The following is a 13,917-nucleotide window of genomic DNA, read 5'->3' as shown; positions in this document are numbered from 1 at the left end:
CGTGTCTCAGTGGGGGTTCGACTACCTTAATAATGTAATAATAAAGTAGTATAGAAAATAAACCTGCTTTATTGGACGTTCTGTTTGCTGTCTCATTGCTTCCTGTAATTGTAGCCTATTTATACATCATGACACATGATAAAGTTTTCATCCTGATAATAACGTTTTTGAAAAGATGTCTTTTGTCTGTCTAGACCATGTCCTCTTCACTGTAGTGTGTGTGTGTGTGTGTGTGTGTGTGTGAGGGAGAGAGAGGTGCTAAACCTGTCATGAGAACTTCGATCGAAGCAGCTTAGGAGTCTGTGGAGAACTTTTGAAGCTGATGTTTGACATGCCGTCAGCATCCAGTGCGCTAGAAAACCATAAGGAGGAGGTACTGTGCTAGCAGCCCCTCCCTCTAATTCTGCTGCGTACTTTAAATGTCCTTCTGAGGTGATATTTGGCTAATTTGGACGGTTCGTCTTTGGAGTACCTCGTCGACACAGGACTCTCCAAACCCTAACTTTCCAAATCCAACCCCCCATTGAATCAGCTGCAATTCATGTAAGTGCAATTGTTGTTTCTGCTTGGTTTCTATCGCTTATCGAATGAAGAGCGTTGTCAACAGGTGCTTTTTAAATTTTCAGTACCGGTACTTGTATGGGTTGACGTTATGCGCTATGCAAAATTGATTATTGGGTTGTGAATTGACTTTTATATTAAATTTCATTAGATTATTGTGCAATGTTGGACATCATAATTTAACTGCTGAACGTCTCCAATTAATGTTCTAATTAACGTTACCCAATACTCATTGAAATCACAGCCCTATTAGACCCACTGTTGCATTTGGCATGTGTCTTTTTTGGAACGATGTGCACTAGTTTCGACCGCATGTGTGATGTAGCCTCCTATGAACTATAAGAAATTGATGGGTATTACATTATTTTAGCAGAAATATGATATTATTATATTATTTTCCTCCAGTGAAAGTGCATGGCAAACAGCGTTCTGGAGAGCATTTAACTGTATCACTGCGTCTTCAAAGTAGGCTAGCTACAGAAGGCATTCATATATAAAATTAATTTTGGCTGAACTAGGCCTACTTCAGGCTCTGATATGCCGCCAGAGATACAGTGGTGTGAGACTCGAGTTTACATGTACAGTGCTACATCTCACGTACAGTGAAGGAAACTGCGGTATGCAACGTGAGAAACAAATCTTACACTAACCAGTTGTCTTCCTGTTATACGTTGTCAAATGCTTTTCAGTTGAACTTTTGTGGTAACCATTTGAAATTTGAATAGACAGTAGGAGAAAGGGGATTGTTGCTTATCTCTCAAGTCGTGCAACTTGTAAGAGAACTTTTTGTGGCAGATATTTAAACTGTATGTCTGTGTGTGTGTGTGTGTGTGTGTGTGTGCACGTTTATGTATGCAGTCCAAGTGAGTACAATAAGAGGATGAAGCCACCCTATCACATATGAAGATGACATGAGATATTTCCTGGGGGAAGATGTATGCTTCTTTAAATTTGGCATATTGTCAATTGACAGAAACATGGTTCGAAACATGTTTTCCTAAGGAAGCAGACTTGATCAAGCCAGTCATATGTTTGGAGGTGGTGTGTAATCATGTGCTGGTGGATTGTTAAGTAGTTTGCAGCCCCTATCTTTAGGCAGCACTAAGCTGTGTGCTTTGTCTCCACTAATGATTTAACACAATTCTAAAGTCATCTGCCCCACGGCCCGATGCTATCAAACAAAAAAACAGGAGTCAGACTGGCTCGCACCATTACTGCACCATTCCAGGTGAAAATACGCACAGAGAACAAACATAATTATTCTAAAAATATGTGCGTAACATTCTATTTTATTGAGCCTAATGTTACTCAGCCACTACCTGTAAAGTAATTAGCTATAGCATCAGCCTTTCTCATCCTGGCACTACAGCAATTAAGTACCACTTAAAAGCGCATGAGAGATTTTTGTTTTTGTGACAGAAGACTTGGGGGTGGTAATGGGGGTTTTGTGGTGGTGGTGGGGGGTAGTCGGGGTTTTGTGGTGGATTTCACTGGCCCAGGGGTCACTGCTCCATTCTTCCAAATTGGGAGGTCACATGATGCTCTGGGCAACAGGCCCATTTTACAGACCATAACCCCCTGTTCATTTTATTCACTCGACAGTTTATTTCTGTAATGAAAAATCTCATATCAATCTGAAATTAACTGCATTGTGGCTGTTTACTAGTGCTTCTAACTTCTCAGGTCGAGTTTCAGTTTGAGTGAAAGGTTAAAGCATCCTTGCAATGAATGAAAACGGGATTCATTTTAGAATGAATGGGATGAGATACAATGGGCAGGAGATCGCATCCTCTTGGAGTTTGTTTACATCCACCCGCCTGGGTCAACGAGCAGAAGCACAGAACACAGGAAGCTCCAGTGTTTAATTAAAGTCTCCAGTCCTCATCATCTCGAGCCTGGGAATCACATTCTAATGAGTTGTTGCCACTTAACTCCATGTGAACCATCAACTTTGAAACTCTGCTCCAGGAAGACAGTTGTACAAGTGCTGTCTCTGTCAACTCCGACTATGAAAAATAGCTAGGGAAAATTTAATCAAACACTTTGGCAACCAAAATGATTAGCGCTTAAATCACATTGAGTTGTGAGCTTTGTTTTAATTTTGTTTATTCCTTTGTCCAATTATGGGCTGAATGTGACTGTTATCTGATAATGAAATCAATTCCTCACTAACAAATCCTTTACTGATGCCAAGGCACATCATCTAAGCAAGGCATGAGTCCGTTCTTTTGACTCTAATGACAATGCAGATAAAAGTGTTGACTTCTGGGACTCTCTTGGCATTCTTCACAGTAATGTCCCCTAGAGTCCAGCACTTGTCAACAAACTGTCACTCTGTCAGAGCCAGACGAAACATCTGTCTTCAGCGAGCAGTGTCAGAGAGAACAAAGCCCTAATAGTACCCATCTCAAAAGCCGGAGAGAGACACAGGGAGAGAGAGGGAGAGAGGGAGGGAGAGAGAGAGAGCATCTGAGCTTGTACCTGTAAATGCACTTCTGGGAATGCTGGAAAATTGTTTAACAAGATCCTTCATCTCAGCTGTCATGAATTGTAGTTTTGCCCAAAGGTGTCTACTGGTGTCTACCTGTCAGTAGCACTTTCTGTGGTTGTACATCCATTGTTTCAACGTTTTGCATGGGTTCTGGTGTCATGTCCACTTAAGGCTTCACTGTCTGTGGAGTCGCACACTGTTGTATATCTCCTCTCTCATCTTTGTTTTTCTGCCCACAACAGACATCAGTTTCTCTCCTTCTTCATATATTTTTCCAAAGTGAAGCCTAATATTTACTCATATGAACTGGCCCTGAGGGATCCAGGCTCAGAATGTGGAGTTATGCTTTGCTAGAAAGGATCAGAAGCTTCCCATGAGAAATAGATGTTTATTTATACCCCCGTCCACTGGATTGGCAAGTCCAGCTGAGAGTATTGTCTATATAAGTCATTCACACTAGCTGATCACTGCTGACATTGACTAGTACTGAATGGAGCATTTTTAAGCATTTTTTTAATCGAAATTACTTTAGACTACCACAACTTATATTTCACAGATATGATTTTATAACATTGTTGGCATGTTCTTCTACTTTAGGCAGTGCAATGCAAGTAATTTCTGTTCCACTCAGTATGAAAATACAGCCTTGTCACAGGCTGTCTTGAGGTCACGCTGCGTTAAAATAGAACTCATCCCATTCTTCACATAAAGCATGTGAACACGTAGGATTGTTGAAATACTAATACTAAATACTAACACCAGAGGATGGAGGGATCGGGGACCCCTCTAGCAACCCCCCCACCCATATCCTCACTCTATGTTATCGTTTTGGAGTAAACTGCGAGTGTAGCTGCAGACATACTATTCCCTATAAGGCCTTTGTTTGGGAGCCGACTTGCCTTGCTGTTTAGGTCTGTAGAAACAAGTCCACTGCAGGGAAGGTGCCCTTATATGGTAAATGCTGCATGGGACCAGTCCTGTGCTGCAAAGGAAAAGCAGAAGAGTTGAAGAAAAAAAAACTTTGTTGCCATAGCAATTATCATGCCATTATGTATTCTATGCGTTCACTAAACTGTGAATGTAAATGCTCACATATGTTGTCATGACATCATTTCATCTTTACTCGAGAATTGCCTTCATGAATTCCCTGTTGCAGAGGGATTATGTGCAGTGTGTACAGTATGTGTGCATGCATGTGTATGAAACACAGACAGAAAGAAACTGTGCTTGGGTAGCATAGTTGTGTCCTTGGTAAAGAGTAATGGCTTCATTTAGTTAGACATTGAGCTGCTAAATCCACTAAATGGAAATGGAATGGAATTTACACTATGTAAAGCTCCGGTAGCATATTGGGACTTGTGGTTTTCAGAATGGGAACTTTATGTTATCTTGCCCCTTAAACATTTATCCAGTGGAAAATAATGACTGCTTACATCATCAGGGTCATAGACGCTTTCAGTGAATTTGTCAGCGTAAAGTGTCTAGTCTGGAAATACATCAATAATGTATATTACCCTGACGTAGCTAAATCATTTATTCAGGTTATTTTAATAGCACCACATGAGCCATATAGGGTTACAGTATAAAGATGATGATAATTTAGTGTGCTCTCGCATTATTAAGATTTAGTCACTTTATGTTTCAGATGCATGCAAAGAATACCTCAGTCCTGTATGGTTCAGTGGGAAAGGAATCTTCACTGTGTGCATCAACAGCTAAACCCACAGACTCAACAAAATGATTTATCCATTGAGCAGTTACATAATTTACTGTCATTAACTCTTAATTTAATTAAAATGATCTGTTGCTTTTGACAGTCCTCCCCTCCCAACGTCCATCATGGCTAAGAAGCAAATGACGGAGGACGAAAAGTTCCTCTTCCTGGACAAAGACTTCATCAACAGTCCTGTGGCTCAGGCCGATTGGGCAGCCAAGAAGCTGGTGTGGGTGCCCTCCGAGAAGAATGGCTTTGAGGCGGCCAGCATCAAGGAGGAGCATGGCGACGACGTGCTGGTGGAGCTGGCCGACAATGCCAAGAAGTTGACCGTCAACAAGGACGACATCCAGAGGATGAACCCGCCCAAGTTCAGCAAGGTGGAGGACATGGCCGAGCTCACTCACCTGAACGAGGCCTCCGTGCTGCACAACCTGAGGGAGCGTTACTTCTCTGGCCTCATCTACGTGAGTGTGTGCGCTCTGCCTGGCACAGTCTCTCACTGCAGGGGAAAACAGAAACAAGACAAATGATAACATGCCTAGTGATGTGCATCAGTTCCCCACACACAGTCCTGTTCACTAAGATTGGGGTAGGAGAGATATGGAGATGTATGTGGTATTGTGTGTATAGTTATGACCCCGTACAATGCTTTGCTTTGTAGGTGAAGTCCATGAGCTGCATGCACAGGGCAGCGTGATGTGACTGACATCTGTCTCTTTTTTTCCAGACCTACTCCGGCCTCTTCTGTGTGGTGGTGAATCCCTACAAAATGCTGCCCATCTACTCAGACAAAATCATTGAGATGTACAAAGGAAAGAAACGCCACGAGGTTCCCCCACACATCTACTCCATCACCGATAATGCCTACAGGAACATGATGCAGAGTAAGGGCTATGCTTACTGGCTCTTTGGATTGTGAATATGAATGCAGCTGTAACACCCTTTCCCTATTTGGAATCGTGGTCTTTTCCATGAAGACTAATCACAATTTGTTCACGTCATCTATCCGCTTAAGAGCTGCAGCTGCAGCCGCTTGTCCTCCCTGAATTCCCAAACCATTAAATATGCCTAATATGCAGCAAGTGCTGCCTTCTTGAAAGCTTTTTTAAGGCAGGAAGGCCTCTTTAAAAGTGATTTGTGCCTTGTTGAAGGCCCATACGACCGTGCAGAGTTTGAGGGTTGGGGGTGGTTTGTGTTTGTTTACATTTATATGTGTGAATGTGCACAGCGGTGTGGGCGGCTGTCAGGGCTAAATGTGAGATATATCACTCTGCCAGCTGTTAAACTTGTGAGCAACCTCTTGTCACCCTTGCAGCTCATTTGAGGCTGAGGCCTGTCATGGCTCTTAAGTGGCACGCACTGTTGCACCATTCCACACGACCTCCACCGATGACTTTATGACCTTCAAAAATATGCTCTTTGTAAGAACTCATGGAAGGCTTCAAGGTCCTTTTAATGAATATGTCCTGTGGAACTACTACACTCCCCACCACCACCACTGTCCCCCAGAGGCCAGTCTCCCTCTCCCTGTTTTAATACGCTGCTTTAAAAAGTGCAAAGTGATGGCCAGCTGATATTTGAGTGCCTTGTGGTTTTGCCTTTTGAAAACATGGCTGGGTTCTCAAAGGCGGAGGCAGCAAGTTCCCACAGGCTTTTAAGTGTTCCTCTCGGAGTCATGCCCACTTGACCCTGGGGGACATTAGAAGTTTCCGGATCTCCTGAAGGAATCTAAATGAAAGAAGGGGCCACAAGCATGTAAGCGTGCAACCATCCACACAGGACTGCCTGTGATTTGGCTATAACTGTAAATCATCGCTCATAATGGTTACATTAAGGGCTTCAATCCAACATAGATTGGGCTTTTTTACAACAACTGCAGACAGAAGATTGTGGGAATCTGAAGGCATGTACTTAACAAGACTTTGAGACTTTAACAGTCTAACTTTTTGACCTGATGATGGTTACATAGCAAGCACATGAGCCATTGAAGCACTAGGTTTATGGAACTGTACATAATATCACTGAAACAGAGGTTTTAGCAAGGACCTATCATAATATTATTTGGGAAGGTAATTAGTTGCCTGATTTGGTTGCCTGGTTCAGTTGCTTATAATGGGTTGGTCACTGTTTTGTTGTAGAGCCACATTTCTGGCAGTGTAAGTATTGAAATGAATATAACATCTATTACACAAACAATTTTACTGTCAATACAGTGTTTTCCTTCATATGGGAAAGGTTTCAGTATTTGTCAGAGCCAGCTGAAGAAAATTACTTCATCCATTTTATGTTCCTCAAGTTGCAACCTGCCATGTTTATAGTTACATGGATGTCAAAACAATAGGCAGAGGCATAAAACTCAACAAGTTTTTTGGGGCATCAAAAGACGTGACTAAAATTGCCTTTAAAAACAATTCAGCAATAATGAAAGTGTGTCAATTGCAACTTTAATTTAAACCGTTTTTGTTTTGGAGTAGTTCTTTCATTTACTGATAACTGTAGTGATATTATTATTCCACAAGAAAACAGTCACAATAAGCTGCACTGGTAAAGAAGATCTAGTTCTTAACATACAGTATATCCAACACAGTGGTTTGGTTTAAAACACTCACAATCACAGGAAACATTAAAGCTGACACATCGTTTGGAGAACTAGCTGAAGTGTTGCTGTAGAGAACTGAAGAGAGCAATCAGCCAGAGACAGACAGACACCCGTCAGTCAGTCAAATGATCTCAGATGAGCACCCACGGTGGCGAAGCGAGACGCGGCCCTCCCTCTGGGAAGAGCTACATTCCTTCACCAGGGCTTAGGGATGATTATGCTTTGAAGTCCAGTGAGATCCTCATGCTTGACTGGGCGTTGCCCATGTCATAATGTGAGATGAGGAGGGGTCACATGGGAGGATGTGAGTGCAGGGGGTTGTCTTCATCCCCACCTCCTCTTGGACATAGCCGTCGCCACACCGTCTATCTCCCTCGCAGGTTGAACAGCAGACTGGGATTTAAATGTCCTTGTATAATGTTTCTTTGGATTTTTCATGTGACAACTAGATGTTGCATTCGTTTTTTGCTACTACTGTAGTTTCACGGTTTTGTCACCAGCCTTTAGAAGACAGCCTGCTCGGCGACAGAGTCTAATCTCAGCCCTCTGCAGTCTTCTGTCTGGAGGGCTGCGTCCCATCTCTGTGTTTGGTTCTGTTATGAATATGGTCCGAGTCCTGGTTGCCCAGGCTTGTGCCTTAATTAGGAAGAAGTAAAGGAACAAGCAGCATGTTGTGTGTGGACCCAAGCCCAGAGTGAGACAGAGGCCAAAATGAGCAGCGGCTCCCCAGCTGTTTACTGAGAGACTGGTTCACTAGAGAGCCATTTGAATAGGTGCTGCACTCTCACTGGCTAAATCCACCTCATTCAGCCTTAGCGTCAGTCTAAAACAGAGCCGTCACCACATGTGTGAGGGTCTTATTGTAACATCAGATGAATGGAAATTCCGGGGGATTTAGGAAGGGGTCATGTTTAGATTGAGGCAAACATCCAAAATCCTCCTGATAATTGATCTAATGGTGGCCAAATGGCTTTCCTCAAGATTGAACACCTACAGATCCCCTTTGGCTTTTCGCACTGAGGATACTGTTTCAAAAAATATCCTTAAATGGAGCCGTGTACGTCTCTGAGGGATTTCCACATGTTTTGAGGCACTTATCTCATTGCAGAGGTTTGTTGTGGTTTTATGAACCTCATTTGTAATCACATCGCCTTTTTCAACCCCTAGAGGAACCTCATACTGTACTCCATGTGGTTTTGTTTGGGAAACGCTGTGACAGTAATGGCCACTAATCTGTGCTTCTTTCTCATTTCCACACAGATCGTGAAGACCAGTCTATTCTCTGCACGTAAGTCACACTGCAAATGCATTTATAATTTAGAGGGGAAACTGTTACATCATCATTAACCTGTAGGTGTTATATCCAACGTTTTTGATGAACTATAAATGTATCTTTGCAAGTCGATTCTTATTATTTTTGAGAGGAGGAAACAGTGCTTAAAAACAAAGAGATGTATTTAAATAGCACTCAGAAGTACAGTAATGTACAGTAATGTGAACATGGGAAATGGCGTTAGCACAACAGTAAAAAGACAGCCTGTGATTGACCAGTGAGACTGCAGATGGTATTTAAGTTGCTGGCTTGCAGTGGGAACAGTTCAGCAGAGCCCTTGGGGTCAGCTCTCTTTAGAATCATCCTACTCACAGGAAGTGTGCCCTCTGGACCGATGCTGAAGCCAGATTAGTTTGTGTTTGGGCTCGTTCGTGCCTGTTTGTTTGTCTGAAACAATCTTTGTGAATACTGTCCATTTCTGGGGCGTCCTCCCTCCTTCCCCTGGTGGGTTAAGCAGCCATGTTGAATGTACTCATAAAACTCCATTTGACTGTGGCCTGTGTGCCACTGGCACTGAAGCACTTGTTACAGCAAGTTTGTCAAAGTCACTTTTATGACGTAATCAATGATCTGTCATCCACCAAGCCACCAGCACATTGTTTTAAAATAGAGTCTGTAACAGCATGCGCTCTGTGTCTCTGTAGGTGGTTTAAAGCACATTTCCTGTGCAGCTTTCAGAGGGCAGCAGAGGAAATGACGGCCGTTTATGATTGTTTTGAGCAGGCTGATGTCTGGATTCGCCAGAATTTTCTGATCACATCTGAGCACTTCCGGAATGGTCCCAGGCATTTCCTATGGGCTTGTTTAGAGAGATTGCTATATTTTTTCCTGTTTGTTTGGTGGAGCAATCATACCCCAACTAATAGAGACAGTTTGTGCTTCCTCATTTATTTGAGATGTTAGAAAAGTAAACTGTTGCATTAGGGCACCTCTACTCGGGCGTTTTCTCCAAGAGCCATAAGTATACAGTACGAAATCATTGAGCACCTATAGAACCATGAGAACAGACGGTGATCTGGCATCACTTGCGTCACTACAGCATTGCAAACAACTAGGGGTCTCCCAGAGGGTAACACTACACCTGTACTGTCCTTTGTGAGTGCTTATATAATGCTAAAGTAAACATGGACTGAGCAAGGCAGAAATTCCTCGAGATCGTTTATCGCAGTTAATGGGGCCAAGTATCTGTTTGGGCCAGAACTCGAGAAATCAAATGTTGATACTTTCATGCCTCACACTACTTCCTATATGTGTGTTATTTGTCATCGGAGAACATAAACAGTGTAAATCCAGCAATGTCATATCCTGGCCATTTGCTAAGGCAGAAGCAAAGGAATTATCACAACATACATACCATAATTTGTTTGAGTGTTTTGTACGGTTCCATCGGTTCTGAAGTCACTTAACCTTTAAAAGTAACAATTCATTTTTCACACTGACATAGTGTGACATAGAATGGCACCAAAAATAACTCAGTGACATCGAAGTGAATTACCAAATAATCTTTAATAAAAGCAAAGAGATCAGAGGAAAACAAGGATATGAAGGAAAGAGCAACACATCGCTGCTGTCCACTCGATGCCAGGCCAGTAGGCTTGAGGTGGTCAGTAGGCCAGTAGGCTTGAGGTGGTCAGTTTGCCCAAAGGTTGATGTGGGAATGAGTGTCTCCTTCCCTTATGCGAGTGGTGACCTTCACGAGGAGAGGCAGAGCCTGTGCCAAGGGCAGGTCACGGTCGTCATTTGATTTGACCTGAAATCGTACTGAGTGCTTTGGTCAGTCCTCATGGCTTTTATCTCCTTTCATGGCATGTTAGGAGGGTGATTTGTACATGATGTCATTTGGCTCCATGAATAGCTAATGTTAGCTGTTGCAGGCCAGGGTATACCTCTGATGCCATCCAGTAAACTGGACTCCATCGTAAACAGCTTGGCCCTCAGCAGTAACGCTGATTGGATTGCTGTTGGTGACAGAATTCTGGCATGGAGAAAAGGCTCTGCTTTTACAATGACATGACATGTGCACGCATGAGAACAAGGGTCGTTTCCCCTCTACATTACATGCTGAGAGACAAGTGAATGCTTCTGATGTTGAAAAAGCTGGCAACTCATTGTAGTTTGAACCAGTGTTTTTTCAACACAGGAAGCATTTTTTTGGATTACTATACTAAAGTGTGAAGAACACATAAGGTAAAAGGTGGTGATCACAGGCCCGAATAAAAGAGAATGATGATGTCCACCGCCGGCCAAACAAGCCCCCCTTGCAACGCCCTGTGAATCCCACACACATTTTGCCTTATAAGGAGATGTTGGAGGCAGCTGGAGGCTGGGATCACTCGTCTCTCCCATATCGCAGATCAAAGTCTAATAATACAACACAGCAGTTTTTGCACTCACAGTTTGCTCTTACAATGATGAGGAAGAACTCTGGTTCCAGAGAGAGCATACTGAAATACAATTTTACACAGTCACATTCATCAGTCACTGCTCTATGTGTATTTTTACATTCAAATATCATTTGTGAGTGGTTGTCATCGGGTGCCACACATAGGACCTTCATGATAGAGTGTTGACATTGATATCTAACGGTCCATCTGACTTTTTAATGTTGACAATGAAGCTACTTTAAAGTGTAATATTTAATCACAACATCACATTGGATTTTTGTGGTATACTTCTGCAAAAATGTCAGACAGACACTATATATGTCATCTCTATAAAGAACTCAATCCATCACACAGAGCCGTTGCAGATAGACCTGGGGAAAGCTAGATGAACAGTACTGGATGTGTTGATAACCTCTTGTCAGCAGTGTTTTCCAACCATGTCATGATGCTTGTTTTGCAGAGGGGAGTCTGGGGCAGGAAAGACTGAGAATACCAAAAAGGTCATTCAGTATTTGGCAGTTGTGGCCTCCTCCCACAAAGGCAAAAAGGACACAAGTGCTGTAAGTATCCACACAACGGTGTCCTTTAGATGCTTTCACCATAGCTGTCAAACAAGGTTAATAACACTCTAGATAACCCTCAGTAACATATGATATCTCTAAGAAATACAGTATATATTGTAGTTACACATGCAATAGCATTTTTAGGACATTCAGTATTGTATGAATTACAAGATGCATGAATTAGAAGCTTTTTTTTCAAACCAGGGATTAGAGCCATGCACGTTTATAGGAAAGCAAAAGTAGCTTTTAGTGTGTAACTGACCTGAACTAAGTGTAAGAAGTAATAGGATTATAAAGGATTTTTCGTTTGGCAGAACTGGGTAACTCTATGCTGTAAATGTTTAAGCTTTAAATCGTTGCCTTTCAACATATCATTCCCAGTTTATGTCCATATCCTGACAGTAGCATCAACTAGCTTGCAGGACCCTGACTGTGATAACCTTGTACATCACAATTTCCTCCAACTAGAAAACAGAATCAGGATCGGGGTTGTCTTTTGTGAGTATAGGGGATTGCTTGGAGTTTCTCTGCGTGTGTGTGTGTGCAACTTTTGAGTCAAGAACTACTGCATGCTGGAGTTGGTCACTGACATTTAAATAAGGAGAGAAAAGACTGAACTGTGGTCTAGTAAACAGGGGCCTCAACACTCATGAGGATTCACTCTGAGCTAGCTTAAATATGATGCAGTTGATCAGTGACTGAGACGTCATGAACAGTATCTAAACCCGGTATACAGTGTTTACCCACTGCCCTATGGGTATCTATGGGGGCATCATGAAAGTTCTCCCCCACCTGGGATCTCTTTAACTCTTTCACTGCCAGAGTGACCATCTGGCATTGAAATGGTAAAGTCACCGGTCCCTGAGCACAGTGTGAGCATGCCATCCTCCTTTCCTGCTCATCAGTCCACCTGATGTCCTTCCACAGACCTCATGCCTTCCTTCATCCACCTATAACCATCATCCAGAGCTCAATCAGTAACGCCCTCTGTCAAGCCCAAATGTGTGCTGTTTTGTATAATGCATTGTAATACATTCACCATGCATTCCATGTTGCCATACACTGTAAAAACGAACCGTCAGACTAACTCAAAATATTTGAGTTTTATATTTAATATTTTATTTTTTTTATTTTTTATTATTTATTCAATCAATTTAAGTTCAAACTAATAATTGATTTGAGTACCAGTAACTCAGGTATTTTCATGTGAGGTTTACTGCACATAGAACTATGGAGCATTTTGTAAACATATCTTGCATTTCTCACAACTGACCCATGGAGATAGCAGTGCATTGGACAGCCATCAGTAGGGAAAACCTAGATGGACACTTTGTGACCGACAGGTGTGCTAATCAATGCTACTGGACCAAGTACATATGTGAAATAGTTCACTATAGACACACAAATCATGTACAATATTGTATCAGTATTTTAGTGCAGCCAATACTGTCAAATGCACACACCTTGACAAATGTATTTGATCGTTTCAAGGCTTTCGTCATTAGTGAAAAGTACACAGACTTTGGAAGTCACTCAAATATGCCATGTAGACATGAGCCAATGCATAGTGAAGGTGTTAAAATACATTATTAGTATTGTTAATAAGTATTTAATACCCTTGGGCTTCACAGATGGTGTTACATATTGATCTGTTGAATTCCTGTAGTTTTTAGTACTGGTACACCTTGATGCACAGTGTGGATTTTTAAGCACCTTCTGTAATAATGTTTTCAACCATGACAAGGATGTCCAGGGTGCTCTTCTGAAACCTGTCATGTCACAGTAGGAAACAGCTTTGTGTTTAGTGTTCCTTGTTCCCCTCTGGTGAGTTCAGTGGTACGGTCCACCCTGTGGTGTTATTAAGGCGCCTGTATCATCAAGTGCCTCTATATACATTTCCTGCAGGGGTTTGATAAAATGGCTGCCGTGTATTTCTTAGACTCTCTGACAGAGGCTGCCCTCTGATCTCTACTCCAGCCAAGCAAATCTTATCCTCTCTAATCTCCTGTTTTCCTCCGTCATTTCAACAGTCCTTTCCAAGACCTTTTATGTCTTCCTTTGTTACTGTGCTTTCTCTCTGTGCTTCCTTCTCTTTTCTTTTCTTCTCTTCTTTTCTTCTCTTTCTCTTTCCTACCAGTGTGTGAGGCAGCAGGACTGTCCATTCCTGTGATGAGAAGGTTCTGGTACATGTCTTTTCCTCTTCTTCCTTAAACATAAAAGAAATGCAGTTTTGACATCTATGGATGCTTTTTTTTCCAGTTTCTAGGAA

At 42.2% G+C, this 13,917-nt stretch overlaps 1 protein-coding gene across 3 annotated transcripts in view; it reads left to right on the top strand.

The window, feature by feature from the left end:
* The first annotated feature begins 391 nt into the window (after positions 1-391).
* The window catches only part of myh11a (myosin, heavy chain 11a, smooth muscle), a 29,403-nt gene continuing 15,877 nt past the window's right edge, over positions 392-13,917 (top strand). For 2 of the 3 annotated variants that reach the window (XM_076294801.1, XM_076294819.1), the window contains exons 1-6: positions 392-543; positions 4,870-5,233; positions 5,497-5,653; positions 8,629-8,656; positions 11,546-11,645; positions 12,117-12,146. In XM_076294801.1, coding sequence (XP_076150916.1) covers positions 4,892-5,233; positions 5,497-5,653; positions 8,629-8,656; positions 11,546-11,645; positions 12,117-12,146 — 657 coding nt within the window. In that variant the 5' untranslated portion in view covers positions 392-543; positions 4,870-4,891. The remainder of the gene's footprint in view (positions 544-4,869; positions 5,234-5,496; positions 5,654-8,628; positions 8,657-11,545; positions 11,646-12,116; positions 12,147-13,917) is intronic. The other variant, XM_076294811.1, reaches the window with a different exon arrangement.

The sequence above is a fragment of the Alosa pseudoharengus genome, unplaced genomic scaffold (assembly GCF_046254945.1).
Source record: "Alosa pseudoharengus isolate Yale_2024_CS ecotype anadromous, Long Island Sound unplaced genomic scaffold, YU_APseudo_1.1 YU_APseudo_1.1_scf_1, whole genome shotgun sequence".
Lineage (NCBI taxonomy): Eukaryota > Metazoa > Chordata > Actinopteri > Clupeiformes > Clupeidae > Alosa > Alosa pseudoharengus.
This window is presented reverse-complemented; position numbering and strand designations above follow the sequence as displayed.